Source organism: Cryptomeria japonica, chromosome 3, assembly GCF_030272615.1.
Source record: "Cryptomeria japonica chromosome 3, Sugi_1.0, whole genome shotgun sequence".
Classification (NCBI taxonomy): Eukaryota; Viridiplantae; Streptophyta; class Pinopsida; order Cupressales; family Cupressaceae; genus Cryptomeria; species Cryptomeria japonica.
In genome coordinates, this window is record NC_081407.1 from 656,400,623 (window position 1) to 656,420,074 (window position 19,452).

General features: G+C 34.6%; 1 protein-coding gene across 1 annotated transcript; it reads right to left on the reverse strand.

Annotated features, from left to right (window-relative positions):
- Window positions 1-14,257: 14,257 nt before the first annotated feature.
- LOC131033793 (putative ripening-related protein 1) lies at window positions 14,258-14,830 on the reverse strand. The gene has a single exon (XM_059217610.1). The coding sequence runs from the start codon at window positions 14,828-14,830 to the stop codon at window positions 14,258-14,260; it is 573 nt and encodes a 190-aa protein (XP_059073593.1).
- Window positions 14,831-19,452: the final 4,622 nt, after the last annotated feature.

Here is a 19,452-nt window from a genome sequence, read left to right on the forward strand (position 1 = left end):
TCCGTACTGCTGACGTCAATGGAATATTTTATGAATATTCCCTTTCCTGCGAAAAAATCTGGCCGCTGCTTGTCATCAGAAAAAATACCACTTGCTGGAAAGGGATCGCCGGTCGGAAAAATCATCATTGAAAATATCATCGGGCACCGGGAAAGGAGCTTCCAAAAAAAATCTAGTGGGCGGGGGCCTTGGTGGCCAGGAGGTGGTAGTTGAGAGGTGGGAGCTAGGGGACCGGAAGGCAGTGGTCGGGAGGCGACAGTCGAGAGGTGGGAGCTAGGGGACTGGAAGGCGGTGGCCGGGAGGTGACTGAGCAAGAGGCGGCAATCGGGAGGAGTGGTCGTGAAGGAGGGCGACGGGGGCCTAACAAAAGTTGTTGGCCCTGCTACAGCCGGAGGGAGCATGAAAGGGGGGCAGTCAGGGTCCACAACCTACTGCCTCCCCATTTGCTTTTAAAAAAAAATTTATAATTTTTTCATTTCGGCCTGGGTATAAAACTGCCCCAAATTTTTTATTTTTTAATGATTTTCTCGAAATTTGTGCCTAAAATTGGGTAAAAACCAATTTTTTTCCAGAGGCTAAAGTTGTCCAAATTGGACAAATTTTATATGAAAATAGGGGTTTTTGGGTGTTCTGAGCTCAACAACGAGGTCCGTTTGAGCCTAAAATGCCCAAAAACAAAGAAGTACCCATATCCAAATGCAAAGCTCTAAAAAAATTTAAAACCCTAGCCTCCAAAAATCTTCTGAAAAATCAAGAATAAGAAGCAGCAGATCTGAGCTCTGATACCATGAAGAAGCTGAGAAATACAACTTCAAAGATCCCAAGAACACTTGCAAGCAAAATACCTGTCACAAGAGAAGAATGGAGGCAAAAAACAATAATGGCTCTAAAGAAAAATATTATCATTCAGAGAGGGAATAATAAAAATGTACAATACAATCCTTATAAAAGGAGATTAGCAGCCCTAAAGGTGTGCAACCCTAAAGAAAACTTAAGGGGATAATGTGTATTTAATAATTTTAAATACCTACAATATTATTAAATGCCTAAGTTTAGCTTAAGTGTAGAGTATAGTAGACTAATAATTAAATAAATAATTATTAGCCACAACTTGATAACTCTAACATTTAGCAATCCAAAGGAGGCCCCTCTTAATAGGAGAAGAACCTTCTTGATCATATTCCATACCATAGAGCTTTTTCTAGTCAATTCAATTCTTAGAACCTCTTCAATAGTGACCCTATTGAAATATTTGAATCCAATAAATTTATCCCAAGGTTGATTTTGTTGTGCACACAATCTCCAAAAAATGTTATCAAGTAGGGAACTATTAAGCTCGTCATGCTTAAGATAGAGATATCAACTTTGATTGGGCTAGAACACACTCTCAATTACTAAGAATGTTTTTAGTGTCTGGATTTCCTACCAAAAACATTTCCTAAAAATAGGAACAAACTCATTTAGAAGTATTTTAGGAGCTAAAAGGACTAAAAATTTGTATACATGAATAGCCTACAAAATAAAAATTATAACCTAGTCAGATAACATACAAAAGATAACCAAAAGAAAGCCTAGACATTGACTTCCATCCAAAGATACTCAAGAATCCTTTTTTGTTGAAGAATAACAGGAGAACCAACCAATAGTGGGATACTAAGATAATCCAAGAGATAATCTGTTGATCACTGTGTTTGAAATAAAAAAAAAATCTTCCCATAGGCTTGAAAACTAAAAGATTATCAGCCAAGACATTGTATCGAGCATCTCAAAAGGAGTTTCACCGAAAGGATACTTTCATCGAAATAGAGCATGACGTGTAAAGCACTACGCAAAAGTGTTTTCGGCAGAATATCACTGTCGATAAATACAGGAAGCCGCTCATCGATACTCCAGTTTCATCGAAAAATGAAAAGCAAAAAGTAAAAAGTGATTTCGAAGAAATACAACTGCCGAAGAAACTCATAAAGCATTCATCGAAATGCAAATCTCATCGATAACATTATATCGAACAAAAACTGAAGTGTTTCATCGATAAAGGGGATATCGAAGGAAAGAGACTTTCGAAGAGCTTGCATGAACTTTCACCGAAGAACAAAACTCATCGAAATATGATTTCGATGAAACTTGCGAATGCCTTATCGAAAGAAAGTTTATCCATGAAAAGATGATTTCGATGAGTCTTGAAAATGGTTTTTCGACATGGGCTACTCACCGAAAAAGTAATATCGAGGAAAATGAGCTTTCGATGAAAGATCAAAACATTCGGCCGAAGACAAGGGTTTCATCGAAAACTTGACTAACGATCATTTTGATCGAACTGTACTTCCCGTGAAAGAGTTAAAGGCCCAAGTGAAGAATGTCACATCTGCAATTAAGTTTAAACATTTGAATAGCCATTGTAGACGCAGAGACATTAACTGTGCACAAGTTGCCCATGCGATTACAGCGGAATTGATCGAATCTTCATAAGAGCCAGTTTGATGCCAAGAGACTGAAAAGTGTGAGGAACTTGTGAAAATTCGTGAACGACAATCAGAAGAGCTAGACATTTCTCCAAGTAAGTGTAATTTCTCGTATTTGCTAAAATTATGGAACCGTCTTCTTCTTCTAAAAAGAGTAGGAAAGGGAAAGAACTAAACCTTGAAGAGAAGCCCAAAAGACAGAAGAAGGAAGGAAGAGCTTTAACTCAGGATTTGCTAGACTAGTGCTCGACATTCAGCGTGAGGTCTAAAAAGATCAAGAGTGAAGAAGAAGGATTGGAGGATAGATTTGAAAATCTGGGAGACATCTAGACTGAAATCAGGGGACATGAATTGTTCCTATTTAGTTACAAAAGAAGGGATGCCCCTGAGCCCATAAGTAATCTATGGAAGAAAAACTTAGGGAAATTGGTAGTCCCAAACGTGTTTGTGGATGTTGAACTAATAAAAGCTCTGGTAGATTGTTATAATCCGAGAACCAAAACCATATGCGACTACCGAGGGAATCCCTTGGTGGTGATTAACAAACAAACTATTGATATGGTATTTGATTTAGACTGGGAAGTAGAGGAGAGAATCGATATGCAGAAACTGTCACAAGAATTCTTTAGCTTGGAAAACATCTACAGGACATGGAGATTACCTATTCACCGGCCGAAAGTGGGTGGGTCCTTTGTTCCGTTCAGCAAAGATGACAAGGTGCCGTTTGATGTCAACCACTTCCATCCATATTTTAAGTATACATATTATGCTGCAGCCCAAGTATTAGGCCTAGAGGCTCATCCTCTCATGGATATTGGGGTTATGGTTCTGTGTGCTGACTTACAATCAAAAGACCCTAGGTCATTTGATTATGCCACTTATGTTGCAGATGCCTTAAATCATGGGTTGGAGAAGTTAAAAGGGGACCTTGTGAATGTCCATTTTTCATTGTACTCTTTATTGATGCATATTATTCTTTATTGTGGACAAGAAATCAATTTCTGGTCAGATGATTTCTGCATCAGAGCTTATGATAAGAATGGTTTGAAGAAACCAGTTCAGTTGTGGGTTTCTGCATGGGATCAGAGATTCATGAACAACCAGTACTGGCACTTTCAGGAATATTTTGTGAAACCCCTTAGTGCGGCCTTTGGGCAACATAGAGATTATACTCTGTCCCCTGAAATTAAGAGATTCCTCAGGCCAAAAGACTTCTCTCCGGAGTCACAGATTGATCACAATTGGGGTGATTGGTATTAACACGATAATCATACAGAAATCAGGGTATTTGGGTATGAAGGAAAGCCACACATGCTTCCAATTACAGTACCAAACAGGGTGGCTAGCTTGGATATTGTAAGGCAACTATCTATTGTCAGTGCCAAACACCTTACAGATTTCGGTAAACAGTCCATCGTTCCAGGTTTATTGGTTTTTTCTGATTTTATTGTTAAAAGTTCAAAAAGTTACCATCTACTTCAAAATAAATTAGACTACTATGGCATGACTTTGGGTGAACCTAGAGAGAACTTTGATCCTGAGGGATATATAAGAGCTACCAGGGCGTCACAAAAACTAAAGGCTGGAATACATGTGGCTAAAATGCCAGATGACTTGATCAAGAACCTTGAAAGAGAGGAGGCCAGGGTTTTGAGAGAAAGGAGTGAAATGACTTGGGAGGCCTTCAAATGGAAAAGGGAAAGGGGGATGGTGGATGGAGATTTACTTGGAAACCTCCAAGATCCTCTGGAAATAGCCAAAAAGCTACTTCAACATGAAGTATAAATCATGCATAGAGTGCCCCCACAATTCCTTCATTTTATCAACACTGAAAAGGATAGTCAACCATTGGCTCACATGTCACCAAATTCAACTGCTAGTAGTATCCCTGCTGATTCCCCTAGAGAAGATTATCCTCCTGGTTTTGAAGCAGAGGTGAATGTGGACACTGGTGAAATTAACATTAAAGATGTAGTTGATATAAGGATGACAGAGCATGAAGATTTTGTTGCTGATGACGGATTTGCCTCTTCGAGGGAATTCCTTTCATTTTTGTACCAGTACAAAGGGGCACATGTGAAACGAAGCATGGCTGGAAGACCAGAAGAAGAACAGATGAAGAGACTGCAGGATGAAATCGATATCCTCATGAAAGATATGACCCCTGAGAAAGGGAGGAGATTACTAAAAGAGGCCGGTGTTATCATCTTTTCTGGTTGGGATATAAATTCAGCACTTCTGTTTGACGGATTCTTGAAGAAGCAAGACTTGAATCAACAGGTGCTGCCTCAGGAGATAGACAAATTATTCCTAGGCTCCGGATATGATCCTGATAAGAAGGCTCTCCTACAGTGGGCGTTATATCCAAAGGGAAAGAGGCCTATTATTGTGGATATCGAAGAAACCTTTGGACACCTCATGGTTCATCAGGTTGGAAAGACTGACCCTAGCGTCACTGCTAAATTAAACTTGGATGTTGCCAGATTAAATTTGGACCAGACAGAATTTTTGGTCAGGGAAAACATCACTTATAAGGGTTGTATGAAAAATCTAAAGAGGAGAATCAAAAGTTACAAGCAAAAATATTGCAACTTGAGACAGGGACTCCCATAAACGAATATACCTCATATCCCATAGGACGTAGCTTGGATGACGTTTTTGATGCTCTGTACTGGAAGTATCAAGCAGATAAGGCTACCAAACAGGCAAATAATATCCAGCAAAAGATGGATAAAATGGTAAATGATATCATCGGACACCGATTCAACACCATGCTTTCGCATGTTGAACCATATTGGAAGGTGTACACTGGAACTATAAAGGCATTAAGAGAGCATGAGAGATTAAAAGCACGATTGCACGAAGTACTAAATAGTGCTGATACAATGACGCCAAAGGAGAAGACTGAAGGGACTGCGTACATGGAAAATCATGTTAAACTCGAAGATACACTGAGAAGAGATCTTAAGGAATTGGATGATGGGAGACCTATTGGAATGCCCTCGGTCTATAAAGAAGGAGAAGTAATATCTCTGGAGGATTTACGGAATGAGCTTGTCAGCGTCAAGGATTGGGCTTTATCAAAAATGGATCGAAGCAAAGACATGGCCCCTACCGTCAACCAGATGATATTCGAATACCTGTCGCAAGGAGAAGAATTGAAGAAACAGAGTGCTAAAATCAAAACCTTCAAAGATGATGATTATATTCATCATTTAGGAATTCTTAATCTCTTTTTGCTTAAGTTTGTTAGAAACATTCAAACTAATGATTAGCATTTCGAAAAGACATGTCTTTTCATGAATAGCTTTCGTTCTCATATATATATGAGAATGGTTTTTGTAATATGTGAGGACGAAATAGATACAACAAAAAAGAGCAATGTATGAGAGCCTGTAAGTTTTCTATTATACAAACCTTAATGGAATACATGCTATGATCAATTGTTTTTCTTTGCATATGTGTTGTGGATTATTTCACTTTGTTTTGGCAATCGCCTGTGATATTATCTAAAAGAGATAAGGTTATTCATATTCTCGAAATCAAATTTATGCTTCATGTTACAAAAGTTAAAACAAAAGTTTTGCTTGCGAATTGTAATTGTTCCTTGCAGAACTTAATTGATTGGTCCCTTAAAGGTAGGGTTAAATTCATTCAATTAACATATGATATAAGCATTTGATTGATTTCAAAAGAAATAATAACTGACAGGTCCATAAAGGGATGGATTAAAAAACTGTCTCACAGGCTCGCACAATAAGTCCTAAAGAAAGTATAATGACTCTGTAGCCCAAACAACAAAGAAGGCACTGGTTAATTTCAGATTATACTTATCACTATATTCATCATATGTTATTTTAAAGCAACAGAAGTAATTAGGAAACATAGATCGAATAGCTTCTACAACAACAATCTTGAACTCATCTGCTATATCTCCATTCTAGGAACTTATGCCATTTTGAGACTAGGAGATATCAGATTAAGACAATAAATCTGCTATAAAAAGCACTGGTTATTAGAAACAGCCGGTGAATAGGTATATCCGCCTAGGTCCTGCAGAGCCTGAAGTGAGAGAGTTAACATCTGAACATTTTTGCTCTATAAGTTGGCCAAGTAAATTGGAGGGTTTGATCATAGGAGTTGGCATTTCCTTAGAACCATTCCAATCTGTTGATTTGAGACCCAACATAATCTATTACAATATTTTTGGACAAAACTAAAGTGTTGGTGGGTTATGAATCAAAATCTAGCACAAAAGGGATATTAGAGGCATAAACATTAATAACTCTAAATGAAGAGTTTTCAATATTGAAAAGGGCCCATTAGGTTATATTATTAAGGTGACATCCATTATCCATAAAATGTGGTTGTTGTCCTAGAAAAATAGGGGTATCGATTCCTCATCAAGAACCACATTGTGAGTACTACACAATAAATAGATATCATTGTTATTTAACTAAGCAAAAATTATAAATAATTTTTTTATTTTTTAACATATCATAAATAAAGGATATGGCAAGTGTTTCTCACTAAATAATTCTTATAGAGGTTCATAAGACCTTGCACATTCTAGTCCAGAAAAAAATCATTGACAAGAGTCAAGTGGCAAGTAATTGCTATCAAACTCATCATGAGTAGCATAAAACTTCTTTAAAAACATTTCTCCAACAAATTTTTTATACAAAACTTCAAGGGCATGAAGTCTCATTTTCTTTGGCACATATTCTCCTTCTTCTTGTTACCTAGAAGGATGGTGAGAATGTCATCGACCCATTAGAGGAGAATCATGAGAAGAATAATATTATGTGAATTGAAAGAAAATATTGTTTGACTTGTCAAAAACAACTAAAGTTGGTTGAGGTGTTCTAGTGAACTTAGGCCTTTGCACCTTAGTAGGAGACTTTGTGTTGGAGAGAACTATTATTATATCCTTATCTATAGGTTTTGAAACTATCTAGTAAGTATTCTTGTAGCTTGATTATTAGTTTTACCTAGAGTCTTAGTATGGGCTATATATTACTAGTGTTTTGATGTTTGTATGATTCCTAATTATGGTCCATCCTTCTTTCTTAGGAAGGGGATCCTTATCAAAAGGACAACATGCGAGATTTATACTTGGGGGAGACCAAGGGATAATCCTTGATGTTATCATAAAAAAAATCACACTTGAAATAATTGTTTGACAACATAAGATAAAGAAGCTACCTCATATGAAGCATTTTCCCAGTTTGAATGTCTAGTATTTCTTTCTAAATCCTTAGAGAGGTGAGTTCCGTGAAGAAACATCATTTTGTAGTATGATTTTAAAAGAACATGTTTGACTTAACATAAACAACTTTTCCAAGAAAGCTAAATGATGGTGGTAAAAATACAACATGATAAAGGAAAACTCTATATTTTCACCCAAAAAAAGACATGAAGAGCCCTTTCTTTAGATGTAAAAAACTCTCAGTATAGAGTTAAAAGACAAAAAGAAGTACATTAACAAACCAAGGGCCATGTTTAAGAATGACTTTTACATGGATGTCATTCAAAAATAAAGTAAGAAAAAATCCTTATTGAGACTTTGGATAGCTTCAAGTCAAACCCCATGTAGGTCCTAAGTCTTGTCGATCCATTTCTAAATATACTTTTAGGGGAGCCCCCAACAAAATATTCTATTAAAATAAAATGTTCAAACTATTATATAGGTACTCTAAAACTCCAAGATGGGAAGCACAACATTTAGAGGGCAGTCAAAGTTCATACCTCATGGAACACATTGGGGATGAATTTATTGAGGTACTTGTTCAGTAGATCCATCTTTGAAAACTATTAAACTATTAACATTGAAAGAAATTGCTAAACTATTGACATTGAAAGAAATTGCTAGATTGGTAAAGTTTGAAGCCATTAAGAAGGTGAAGAGAAAGCCCAAATACATGAAAAATTAACATTCCCTATAATAAATGTAACGGAAAAAGGATATTTTTTAGAGCAAAAATGGAATATCATCGCAAGAACATTTAAAGAATAAGGCAATACAATAGATATTTTTTAGAGAAAAAATGGAATATGATCACAAGGACATTTAAAGAATAAGGCAATGCAAGGCTAAAATTGAAACCTTAGTAATGCTTCTACATTTACCACAAAATTTTAATAATGTTTTTGCTTTTTTCATTTCTTGTCTTTTAAAATAATAAAACCTTTGAATTTATTCTATCTGACGAAGAGAAAGAAGAAAACGATCAGTGGGACGCAAGGTGTTATGAATACTGTTGAAGAGAAGAACAATGAATATTACCGGAAGCGAAATCACCTGCAGATGTCCAAACTTTAATATATTATGTGCGAAACAGATTCAGTGTTGATTCTGCTTTAATATATTATGTGCGAAAGAGATTCAGTGATGATACTACTTATATCTAGCACACCATATCTTAACATGTAATCTCCTCCGTGTGCACCGCGTAATTTGATTTATTTGTTGTTTTTGTTAGATTTATATTGATGTATTCATTGGACATTTATTACTTGGAAGGTTCGATGAATGGTAATTTATATGGATATATAGGCTCCAACGATTTCAAATAACATTTTAATATGGGTTTCAAGATGGTAATTTATTATTTCTATTAAGATGGGTTTCAAGAAAGAAAAATTAGAACTCTTATTCCAATCTAAAAATATTGTGGGAGAAATATTTAGTTGCAGGTACTTTCTTTTTCGGTGAGATGGAGCTTTTATCATATAGACACTCTTGTATTTCAATTTTGTGGAGATGACTGTCCATCTTTTGTCGATCAATGTTCTTCAGACTATTGGCACTTGTATTTTCGACTAGTAGTTTATTCTTACATGGTTGAGTAGTGTTGTTGGGGTCACTTGTGCAAATTCATGTGCCATTTATATCTTCAACTGGTAGATGTTTTTCTTTTGTGTCTCGTATGATTTTTTGAGTAGTGTCGTTGGGGGCACTCATGTAGATTGTTGTCTTCTTGATCTTGATCATCATCTTTGTTTCAGAGGAGGTTCTTCATCCAACATTATAGAAATTGTCTATAGTTTCTTTGAGCTTCGTGGATGTTCTTCATGTTCCTATTCATTTGGGACATTGATTTTGAGGCTTCTTAGTTCTTCATTCTTTCCTTTTTAGCATTTCGTGTTCTTTTCATGCATTGCATCTCTCATTGTTGGAGAGGGGTTTTTTCCCACGTGGTTTTTCTCTCTTTCTCTTCTTAGAGAGACTTCATTAGTTTGTACATGGGTACTTAATCAGGCCTTTTGTTGGTGGGCCTTCATGCATTTAGAGTTTTTTAACTCACTCTAAGTTTCACTTAAGGGAGGGTGTTAGAGCATTTTTAGCTATTAATTGTTTTTTTATAACTAGTTATGCTTTTTTTTTTTCTTAAGTTCACTTAGGAGTGCTTGCTTCTAGTTGCTTTAGTTGTGCATCTAGTTTAGCTAGAGTTGATCTTTTTTTTCTCTCCTCATGCTTGCACTTTAGTTCTCCTAAATTTAGCTCAGTGCTTTCTTTATAAACACCTCACAGTATAATTTTAATTCATTCTATATTCTTTGCTTTTGAGTAATATAGCATTCATTTGTATAGCTCTCATTTGTCAAAGGTGTTTTGTTTTTAGTTTGATCTTGCAGGTTCCTGTGTTGCAAATTCAATAGTATTGGAGCTAAAACTGGTGTCTTTTCAACTTCCATAAAGGTATTTCAAGATTTTTGGTTGTAAGGAATGCAAATTCTTATTTGGACATCTTTTTTGGTGATTTTAGAGATTTTTATTCTATAAACTCAACCTTTTGGATGTAGAATTTATGAGGAATAATTGAATGTAAAGTTTTTTTTGCAGGAACAAGGATAGGTGGAAGGCATAAGGAGGTTTTTCATAGGTACATAGGTGCTTCTACATTGGAGGAAAAGAGGATAATGTAAGTAATTGTATGGAAATAATATTTATTGTTGATAATGCATACTTGACCTGTTTTCTTAGTGAAGTTTTTGGTGACAAGGGTTTCTCCATGTAAACCTTGTGTTATGTGGTGACCTCATGTTTCTGAGTTGTGTCTCATTGCTTCTATCTTATGGTGATGATATTCTTTTTTTATTTTGTTATAAGTTCACATAAGATAGGTTTATTAAGATATGTAGGCTACTTTTTAGCATCATAAAGAAGAAGGATCTAATCCAATTTTTTTTACATAATAAGGAAAATTAATTTTTTAGATTTTCATATAAATTTTTGGTTTTCATGTTGTAGTTGTCCAAAACTTGTATCTCTACCTTTGATTGGTTTATTGTATAGAGATTGATCCTCATAATCATTGGTATTGAACCTATTTATTTTCCAACAATTCTAATATTTTTAAGATTGTTACTATCATTTATTTGAGTTTTAATTTAATTTGTCAAAGTGTTGATTTCAATAAAAAAAATTGCATGATAGAGACTTAACACCTAGTACATGAGAAAAGGTAAATAAATCAATGAACAAGATATTGATTTGGAAAAATGTTATATTGTAAATACTAAACAAATTTGAATTAATAGTCCAAGTTCATGATAAGTCATTTCAATTCATCAAAATATTAATTTCAATTTACAAAAAGGAGGCATAGTAGAGCCTTAATACATTATACATAAGAAACAGTAAATAAATCAATGTACAAGCAATTCATTTCGAACACCATTTATATTTCAAATACCTAAAATATTGAATTATATGTCAAAGTTCATGATAGAATGCAGAGAAACCCTTTGGAAGGTTTATGAATGGGTGTTTAGATATGTGCTTGATACTCTGAACATTGTACTAGAATACAAGAAGAAATGACAACTTCTACATGTCTAGTTACTCATACCAATTGAGCAAGGTTCATTAATTATTGTAAGTCATCAAATGGATATGCTTTCAACAGAGGCTCAAGAGTCTCCCAAGTAAGAGAGAAGAAATGGACATTTCCATTTCTTCATTTGAAGAAAAGTAAAATTTCCTTTAAACAAACAAATGCTAAGTAATCTAGGATTGAAGAATCATTGGTGATATGGGTATCCTATTGGAATAAAAACCAAAAAAAATTAAAAACTCCTCTAAACCCAAGCTTTTGTAGCTCGGTGAAGCTAGTAAGTCAAATGGTAAACATTGAATTTAAGCATATTTTCTAATTAACTATGCTAATTTTCGAACTATCAAGAACCTAAACAAAATGATATCAAATAAATTTTACACAATTTTATACTAGAACCATCTTATAGACTCAACTCTCAAGTTTGTCTAAAGAATTTAATTCCTTTCAAAATAGATTACAAATTAAAACTCCAATGTGTGTAAAATTTGTGTTAAATATAACTTAATTATATTCTTACATCTTTTTACTTAGGTATTTTGTAGTGTTCACTTTTTTCAATGCAAAAATCATCCATTAAATATAATCTAATATTGATGACGAAAGCAATTTGTTCTTTTTTGTTTAAACCAAGACACATATATTCAAAATGCAAGTAATTTTTTCTCGTTACTAATGAAAAAAATCGTTAGTTATTGATAAAGACCAAATACATATTCAAAATGCAAAGACTGTAATAGAGGGTGCCTAACCCCAATTTAATTAGACTAGTGCTCTCTCAAATTTTCTATAGATCAAAGAACAAAACCATCCTACCTTGACATTTTGCAAGAAATTTACATCAACGTGGCCTTATTTCATTCTATAATTAAAGGTTGTTTATTTGGTCATTGTACTCTATATTTTTTCTAGAATTTATATTAAACTAGTTAGGACAATGAAAATTGTTATTGAATGATTTCATAGATATTAACATTTATATTTTTATTAATCAAAATAATGTATATTAATATTATTTATGAATTATTTTATGAGATGTTTGATTAATAATATTATAAATATTTATGGTTAGTAATTATTTAATAATATTTTTAGATAATGATAATAGTTTTCAAGAATTTCATAACATATTTTAATGATTTATGTGAAAGAACCAAATTTTAAGATGTAATAGTTTTAGAGATATAGTTTTCATTTTTGTAAAAACAAGCTTTAAATTTTATGCATTAAAACAAAAATATTTTAAATCTTTCAAGAGGTGAACCTTGAAGAAACACCATTTTTTATTATGATTTCAAAAGAACATTTTTGACTCAACATAAACAAATTTTCCAAGAAAGCCAATGATGGTGGTAAAAATAAATATAGCATGATAAAGGAAAACTCAATATTTGCACCCAAAGGAGGACATGAAAAGTCCTTTTTTTAGAGATTAAAAAACTCTCAAAGTATAGACTTGAAAGGCCAAAAGAAGAACATGAACAAACCAAGGACAATGTTTAAGAATGATTTCTACATTGATGTCATTCAAAACTAAAACAAGAAAAAGTCTTTATTGAAACTTTGTATTGCCTTAAGTCAAACCCCATGTAAGTCCCAAGTCTTGTTGACCCATTTTCTAAGTATGCTTTTAGGGGGAGCCCCCAACAAAATATTCTATTAGAATAAATTTTTTAAACTATTATATAGGCACTATAAAAATTTGAGATGGGAAGCACCACTTTTAAAGGGTAGACATAATTCATACCTCATGGAACACATTGTGAATGAATTTCTCGGAGTGCTTGTTTAGTAGATCTATCTTTGAGAACTATTAAATTATCAATATCAAAATAAATTGGTAGGCTAATATAGTTTGAAGCCATTAAGAAGGACAAAAGAAAACCCACATGTATGAAAAGTTAACATTCCTTATAATAAATGTAAAGGAATGAGGATATTTTCATTGCAAAAATGGAATGACATCACAAGGACATTTAAAAGATGAGACAAATAAGGATAAAATTCAAACCTTAGTAATGCTTGTACACCTTTCACAAATTTTTACTATTTTTTTTTTTTCATTTCTTATCTTTTAAAATAATAAACCCTTTAATTTTTTTCTAAAATACATTTTTCTTAATAATGAATTATTATTTCATTTGTTTAGCAACTTTCAAAGTATGGTTTTATCAATAATTTTTTTTTATAAAATTTTTTAAAGTTAAATAATTCAATTATTATTTATTGGTTTTAATTTAAAGAGAATTAAGCTTTAAAATGTTGAAAATAAGCTACATCAAGATCAAAGATGGATTGATTCGAAAGAAGATAGTAGGTCAATGGTAGAACACTTTGACAATAAATGGAGTGTCATAGATTTGAGTCATAATTGATCCTTAAAAGATCTCAAAAAAATATTAGAGTCAAGTCAAGTTAGGAACCCCAAGCATATGTAGAGTGGTTTAAGAGGGAAATGCCTATCCAGTCCCAAAGATGCACTAATGCATAAGTTATCCTCATGCACCATAACTCAAGATAAATAATGCATTGGTACATTCTAAGAGTTGAATAACCATTTCTATTTAAGAGGGCGTGTTGTAAATAAGCCACACTTGAACCAAATATAAACTCACAAAAAAAAGTCCACTAGCTTAATAATAAAACACTCCAACAATAAATAAAAGAACCATAAAAAAAAACCCAACATACAATAAAAAACACCATTTCACCCTTAAAACTAAAAATAAACCTTATTGAACATTTATTCATGATGTCAAATGAACATGATAATCCTCGATGAATATTCATTAATCATTTGGGTGGATATCAAAATTCACTTGGTATAGATAAATGATACTAGTTTCAGAAGTACAATTCCAATGGAGTGTGTACCGTACAAAGGAAACCAGTAGATTATTATAGAGAACTAAATACGTAATTGCTGAGAAAGTCTATCTGGCACAAGGGATTATACTAGGCGTCGGACCATGTGATACTCATAAGACCAGCATCCTTACCGTGGACTCCCAAGGCTTTCCATACGCCCAGAGAAGCATCCACGATATTGTTTTTGCATGGGGGTTGGTGTTCATGATCGTTATCACACCCAGAAAAAGAGTCACACTCGTCCACCACCATGGCCCGCACAGTTCGTCCATTGTGAGGATTACCAATTTTTATGAAGCTATTGCAGCGGCTGCCACCGGCGTACCAGCCTGTGGAAAGAGCGACCACCAGGTCACTGTCCTTGTGGAACTTTCCATCGCATGCAGCAGCTCCTCCTCCGTCTTCATTCCTGTCAAACCCATTCAAAGTGAGGGTGGCTGGAGTCTTTTCTTTCACACGGGGCGAGCATTTGTATTGTGGGTATCGAACCCCTGACCTGCAGCAATCCGAGTCGTGTTCTTGATTGCACTTGTGGGAATTGCCATTCAAAAAACCGCTGGGATTACATGATGCAAGGATTCTTTCTCCATCACGCTTACTACATTTCGCTATTGTCATGCTCAGCATCAATACAAACGCTATTATTAATATCTTCTTCATCTTCGCTGCAAAAATCAAGAGAAACATATCAACTGAAATTGAAGAGAAGAGAAGAGAAGAATATTTTTAAAAAACCCATCTAATAATTTGCATATTATTGAAGAGACGAACGATGAATACAGTGTGTACTGTGTACCGTATAAAGGAAACCAGTATATTATTAGAGAGAACCAAAAATGTAATGGCTGAGAGAGTCAGTGGCACACAAGGTGTTATGAATATTACCGAAAGCGAAAGCAACTGTAGATGTCCAAACATTATATATTATGTGAGAAACAGATTCAGTGACGATTCTGCTTTAATATATTTTGTGCGAAAGAGATTCAGTGATGATACTACTTATAGCTAGGACACCATATCTTAACATGTAATCTCCTTCGTGTGCACCGCGTAATTTGATTTATTTGTTGTTTTTATTAGATTTATATTGATGTATTCATTGGACATTTATTACTTGGAAAGTTCGATGAATGGTAATTTATATGTATATATAGCCTCCAACGATTCAAATAACATTTTAAGCGATCATAACGAAACCGGCGTTACAAGTTATAGATGAGATGGTGAGCTGTTTTTTTGGATGGGTCTTCTTATATCGGTTCAATCGCTAAGGCAAGAAAGGGACGGCCGCTCGAAGTTTGTTGATAACTCTTCTTACTGCTTTACCTGCATTGTATTCATGATTGGTGGTGTTTACTATGCAAGAGACGACTAAGAGGGATAACTTTTTAGCATAGATAAAAATAAAAATATGAGTACACTCCTAGAATGAATTAAAATTTCTTAATAATAAAATTTAAAAGATTCAAGAACAAAGTTGTACTAGTTCAGTATGTTCAATTGATATCAAGACTTCTAAAGCTAGCACTTGCAAGGGGAGTCCCTGCAACAGGAGGTCGATAGGTGTGATTGTAAAGACATTATAGAGTAAGAAGCAGATAAAGGAAAATATGCAAGGAAGGAAAGTTATAGAAAAGTGCACTGACTTTGTAGAAGTATCATAAAGAAACAAAGCAATTGAAGCAATAGAAAAGAGTAATCTTTATAGATATGTAAATATGTAACTATACATAACCCAACCAATGTTTACAGTTGTTCCTAAAATATGAAGTGAACCACCCACTATCCCCCATGCTACTGAATGTAGCATGTTGTACAATTTGAAAGAGCCAAATAAAGTAGTTATTACAAATGGTTTCTATTTTAGACTGTATAAAACCCAACCAATATTATTTGTTGGACCCAGAAAATCTACGTTATCCGCCCTCCAACCCCCATGCTAGCATTGCTAGCATGTTATACAACCATTTGATGTATATATTTGTGAAGCACAGGGTTGATGTCATGTTAAATCTTGGTCGCAAAATTGAATCAGAATATTGAGTAGTTGTTGATGTTGTATTGTTCTCTATGTGAGTGGTTTTAAGCAGCCATCACGTACCTGTGAGAAATAACATTCTATTAGGAAATTCTAAGTGCATGATAAAAATTGCAGATTGAAAAGAATACGAAAGGAAGGTACTTACAATAGTTGTTGATGTTGTATTGTTTTGTATGTCTTTGCTTGGTTTTGTAGGCTGTTGTTTGCCTGGCATTGCGTACCTATGAGAAATAACATTCTATTACAAAATTCTAAGCGCATTAAATTATTGTAAGTGATAAAACTTGCAGGTTGAAAAGAATAAGAAAGGATGGTACTTACAATTGTTAAAAGTATGGCCGATGATTTGTTTGGTAAAGCTTTGTGGTGGTTGTGAAATTTGCAAACAAGATGGACAGTACAAACAAAAGTTAGCATCATTGAACGCAAAGGTTACAGAGATTGGGATACCCTTGTAGCATGTGTGGTTTAAAATGATGTCTTCTTTAATGCCCTGCAAGTAGAAGAACAAGAGAGAAGTTTAGTAACCATTAGAAGGGGGGTAAATAGTATGAAGAGATAGTGGATGGGATTTACGAATATGTTTGTTTATGAATGTGAACAATAGTGAGAAAGGCAAGTTCTTGCTGAGATGTAATCGTTTACATTTCTTGCTAACCTTGCAAGACACAAGAGATAATGTGTTGCAATGAATGAAATAAGATATATGGAATGCAAAATCCCATAGACGTTGTGTTTGCAGTACCTGTGTTGTTGTTTTTTGTAAGTAATTTTCTTTTATAACTTGAGAAAGCTTCAACAAACAAGTTTCTTCATTCTTTCTTAAAATGGTTGATGTACCACCTTACAATTTTGAGTACCTCTGGTAAGTAAAAGGAGGGTGAATCCGGAGGTGATTAATTGATTTTACTCAAGACGATGTTGTAAACGTAAGACCTTATTTCTCTATTTTGCCAAAGTCAGTTGTTGCAAAGTCTAGTGTCAGTCCCTGTGATTTATGAATAGTAATACCCCATGCCATCGCTAATGGAATCTATGTGCGGTTTCCTCTAGTAATTGGTGGAATGGGAACATGTTTTGGATTCACAACATCCCATAGTGGGCCAGTGTAATGTTGGAAGAGGACTACAACATATTTTGGCAGATCTGGTGGTTTAGAACCTACATCATAAACAATCCTTTTGATTTGACCCAAAGCACCATTCACAAGACCAACTTCTATCCATAAATTTGCAATGAGCATGACTTCCTGGTCTATAGAAAGAAGAATTTCAAATGAAAGATGTTCATCTTGGCGAGTTTGTTTTTCTTTTTGATGTGCAACTATTGTTGTTGCACGTGCAATGGGTGAGTGCAATTGCTTTAACATCTTAATGTTGTGCGAGTTTGAAGCTGCATTGGTTGCAAACAAATGTTTTTGTTGGTCAAAGTGGGTGTTTTGATCAAGTGTCAAACAATGGGTTGACTGCATCTGTAGTCTTTCCAAGTCTGTTTGCAATGGTGTTGTGTTGCGTACATTAAGAAAAAGCTCACAGAAGTGCATCTGCGAGGGGGGTGTACCTTGTTGCCAAAAAGAAACATCTAAGGTGACAACATCAGTGAAGGAGTGCTATAAAGCGAGTGTTGTTGAGTGGGATGCATACAATGGTTTGTCCATAACTGGGGGTAGTTGTGCAAGATCAACAGCCAAGACAACTGAGAGTCCCGCAAATGGTTTGTGTTGTCTGGTGGGAAATACTTGTCGCAATTTGTTATCAGCCTTGATGAGTAATTGTGGGCCAAGGAAGCTCATTTCATCAATCAAAATTTACCATAAATGTTTGCATCAAGCTCTTGAAACATTAACAAGGAATGTCTTGTTAAAGGGCGGTATTCTTGAATAGGTTACGGAGGACAACATGGATAGTGGTAGCTTGGATGTTATATGTGGATACACCTATTGGTGATAGTACAAGCAACGGGTATTGCTTTGGATCTAAATGAAAATTTATTTTTTTGCGTATACAATCAATAACAGATGATTTTCCAGTACCTGTTGTGCCTCGAATAATTAACTGTAATGGTGAGGTATTTAGATTTTATGCAGTGTGGGAGGTTATAATATCAAGTGCAATTTTTGGATTTGCTGCAAGCTCAAAGGTATTAGGGGCAGTTGAATGTATGTTGCCAAGCGTGTGAATTGATTGACTTTTCTCCATTGAAATGAATTGAGAAGTTATTCTATGCAGGAATTCATTAGGTATGGAATCACTCCAATTAAAGTGAAGTTCATAATCACATCTCCCAAGCATTTGAAAAGTAGAAACATCAAAGTTGTTTGAAGCTCCCATTTGTGACAAGAACTCCCATTCGTAGAGTTCCCGATCAGTAGATTGTGGAATATCTTGTTGGTGCAGGTCTTCACTATTTTCAGTAGTGCAGTGTTCTTCAATGCCATTTACATGCCATCAGATGTAATGATTACTTTGAAGTTGTTTCCAATTTAGTATAATTTCATCACTTGAGGTACCTATATGTAGAGGGATGTTGCAGAAAGGCTTATACAAAAGAAATTCACTCCAGCAGAAAGATTCTAAAGTATTGTCATCTTCTGCAGGTAAGTATTTGAACTGGGGGAAGACATTTACAATCGCTGCTAGCTTTCTTTTTTTCCATTTACTTGATTTCCGTTGTTGGTTGTATATATATTGTTGGGCTGAATGAAGCAATGTTAGGTTTGATAACTCTTGATGGTCTTTTCATGTAATTAGAAATGAAAGAAATCATGTCTGAGAAGCTTCATCACAATTTATTATATGCTGGAAGATCTTTTTGCCAACATTAAGGATGACAAAATTGATGTGTGCAGGAGATCAACAGGGGTTTGAGCAACATATGGCAAGTTTCTTGAGCACTAATGTCCCTATCAACAATAATGCCCATCATAAATATCTAATATACTAAGAGAATTGTATCTTTTGAATTTGTTGATCCAAACATTCATTTCAACATGTCAGCATAGCTCTCTGATTTGCGTTCAGTTTTTTATGCGTATTTAGAGATATATCAGAGAACTGCCTTTATTGAGCAGACAACCTAACAATCAACATTAGCCCTCCATATGGCTAGCATCAGTGGGTTGTGAACATTGAGTCGACTATCATTCCTTGTTGGTTTGTAGGATGGGCTATTATTATGCTCTATTGTCAATGATGAGTTCTGTTGTTCACTCCAAGGTGCTTTGTATCGACATTCAAGAGTT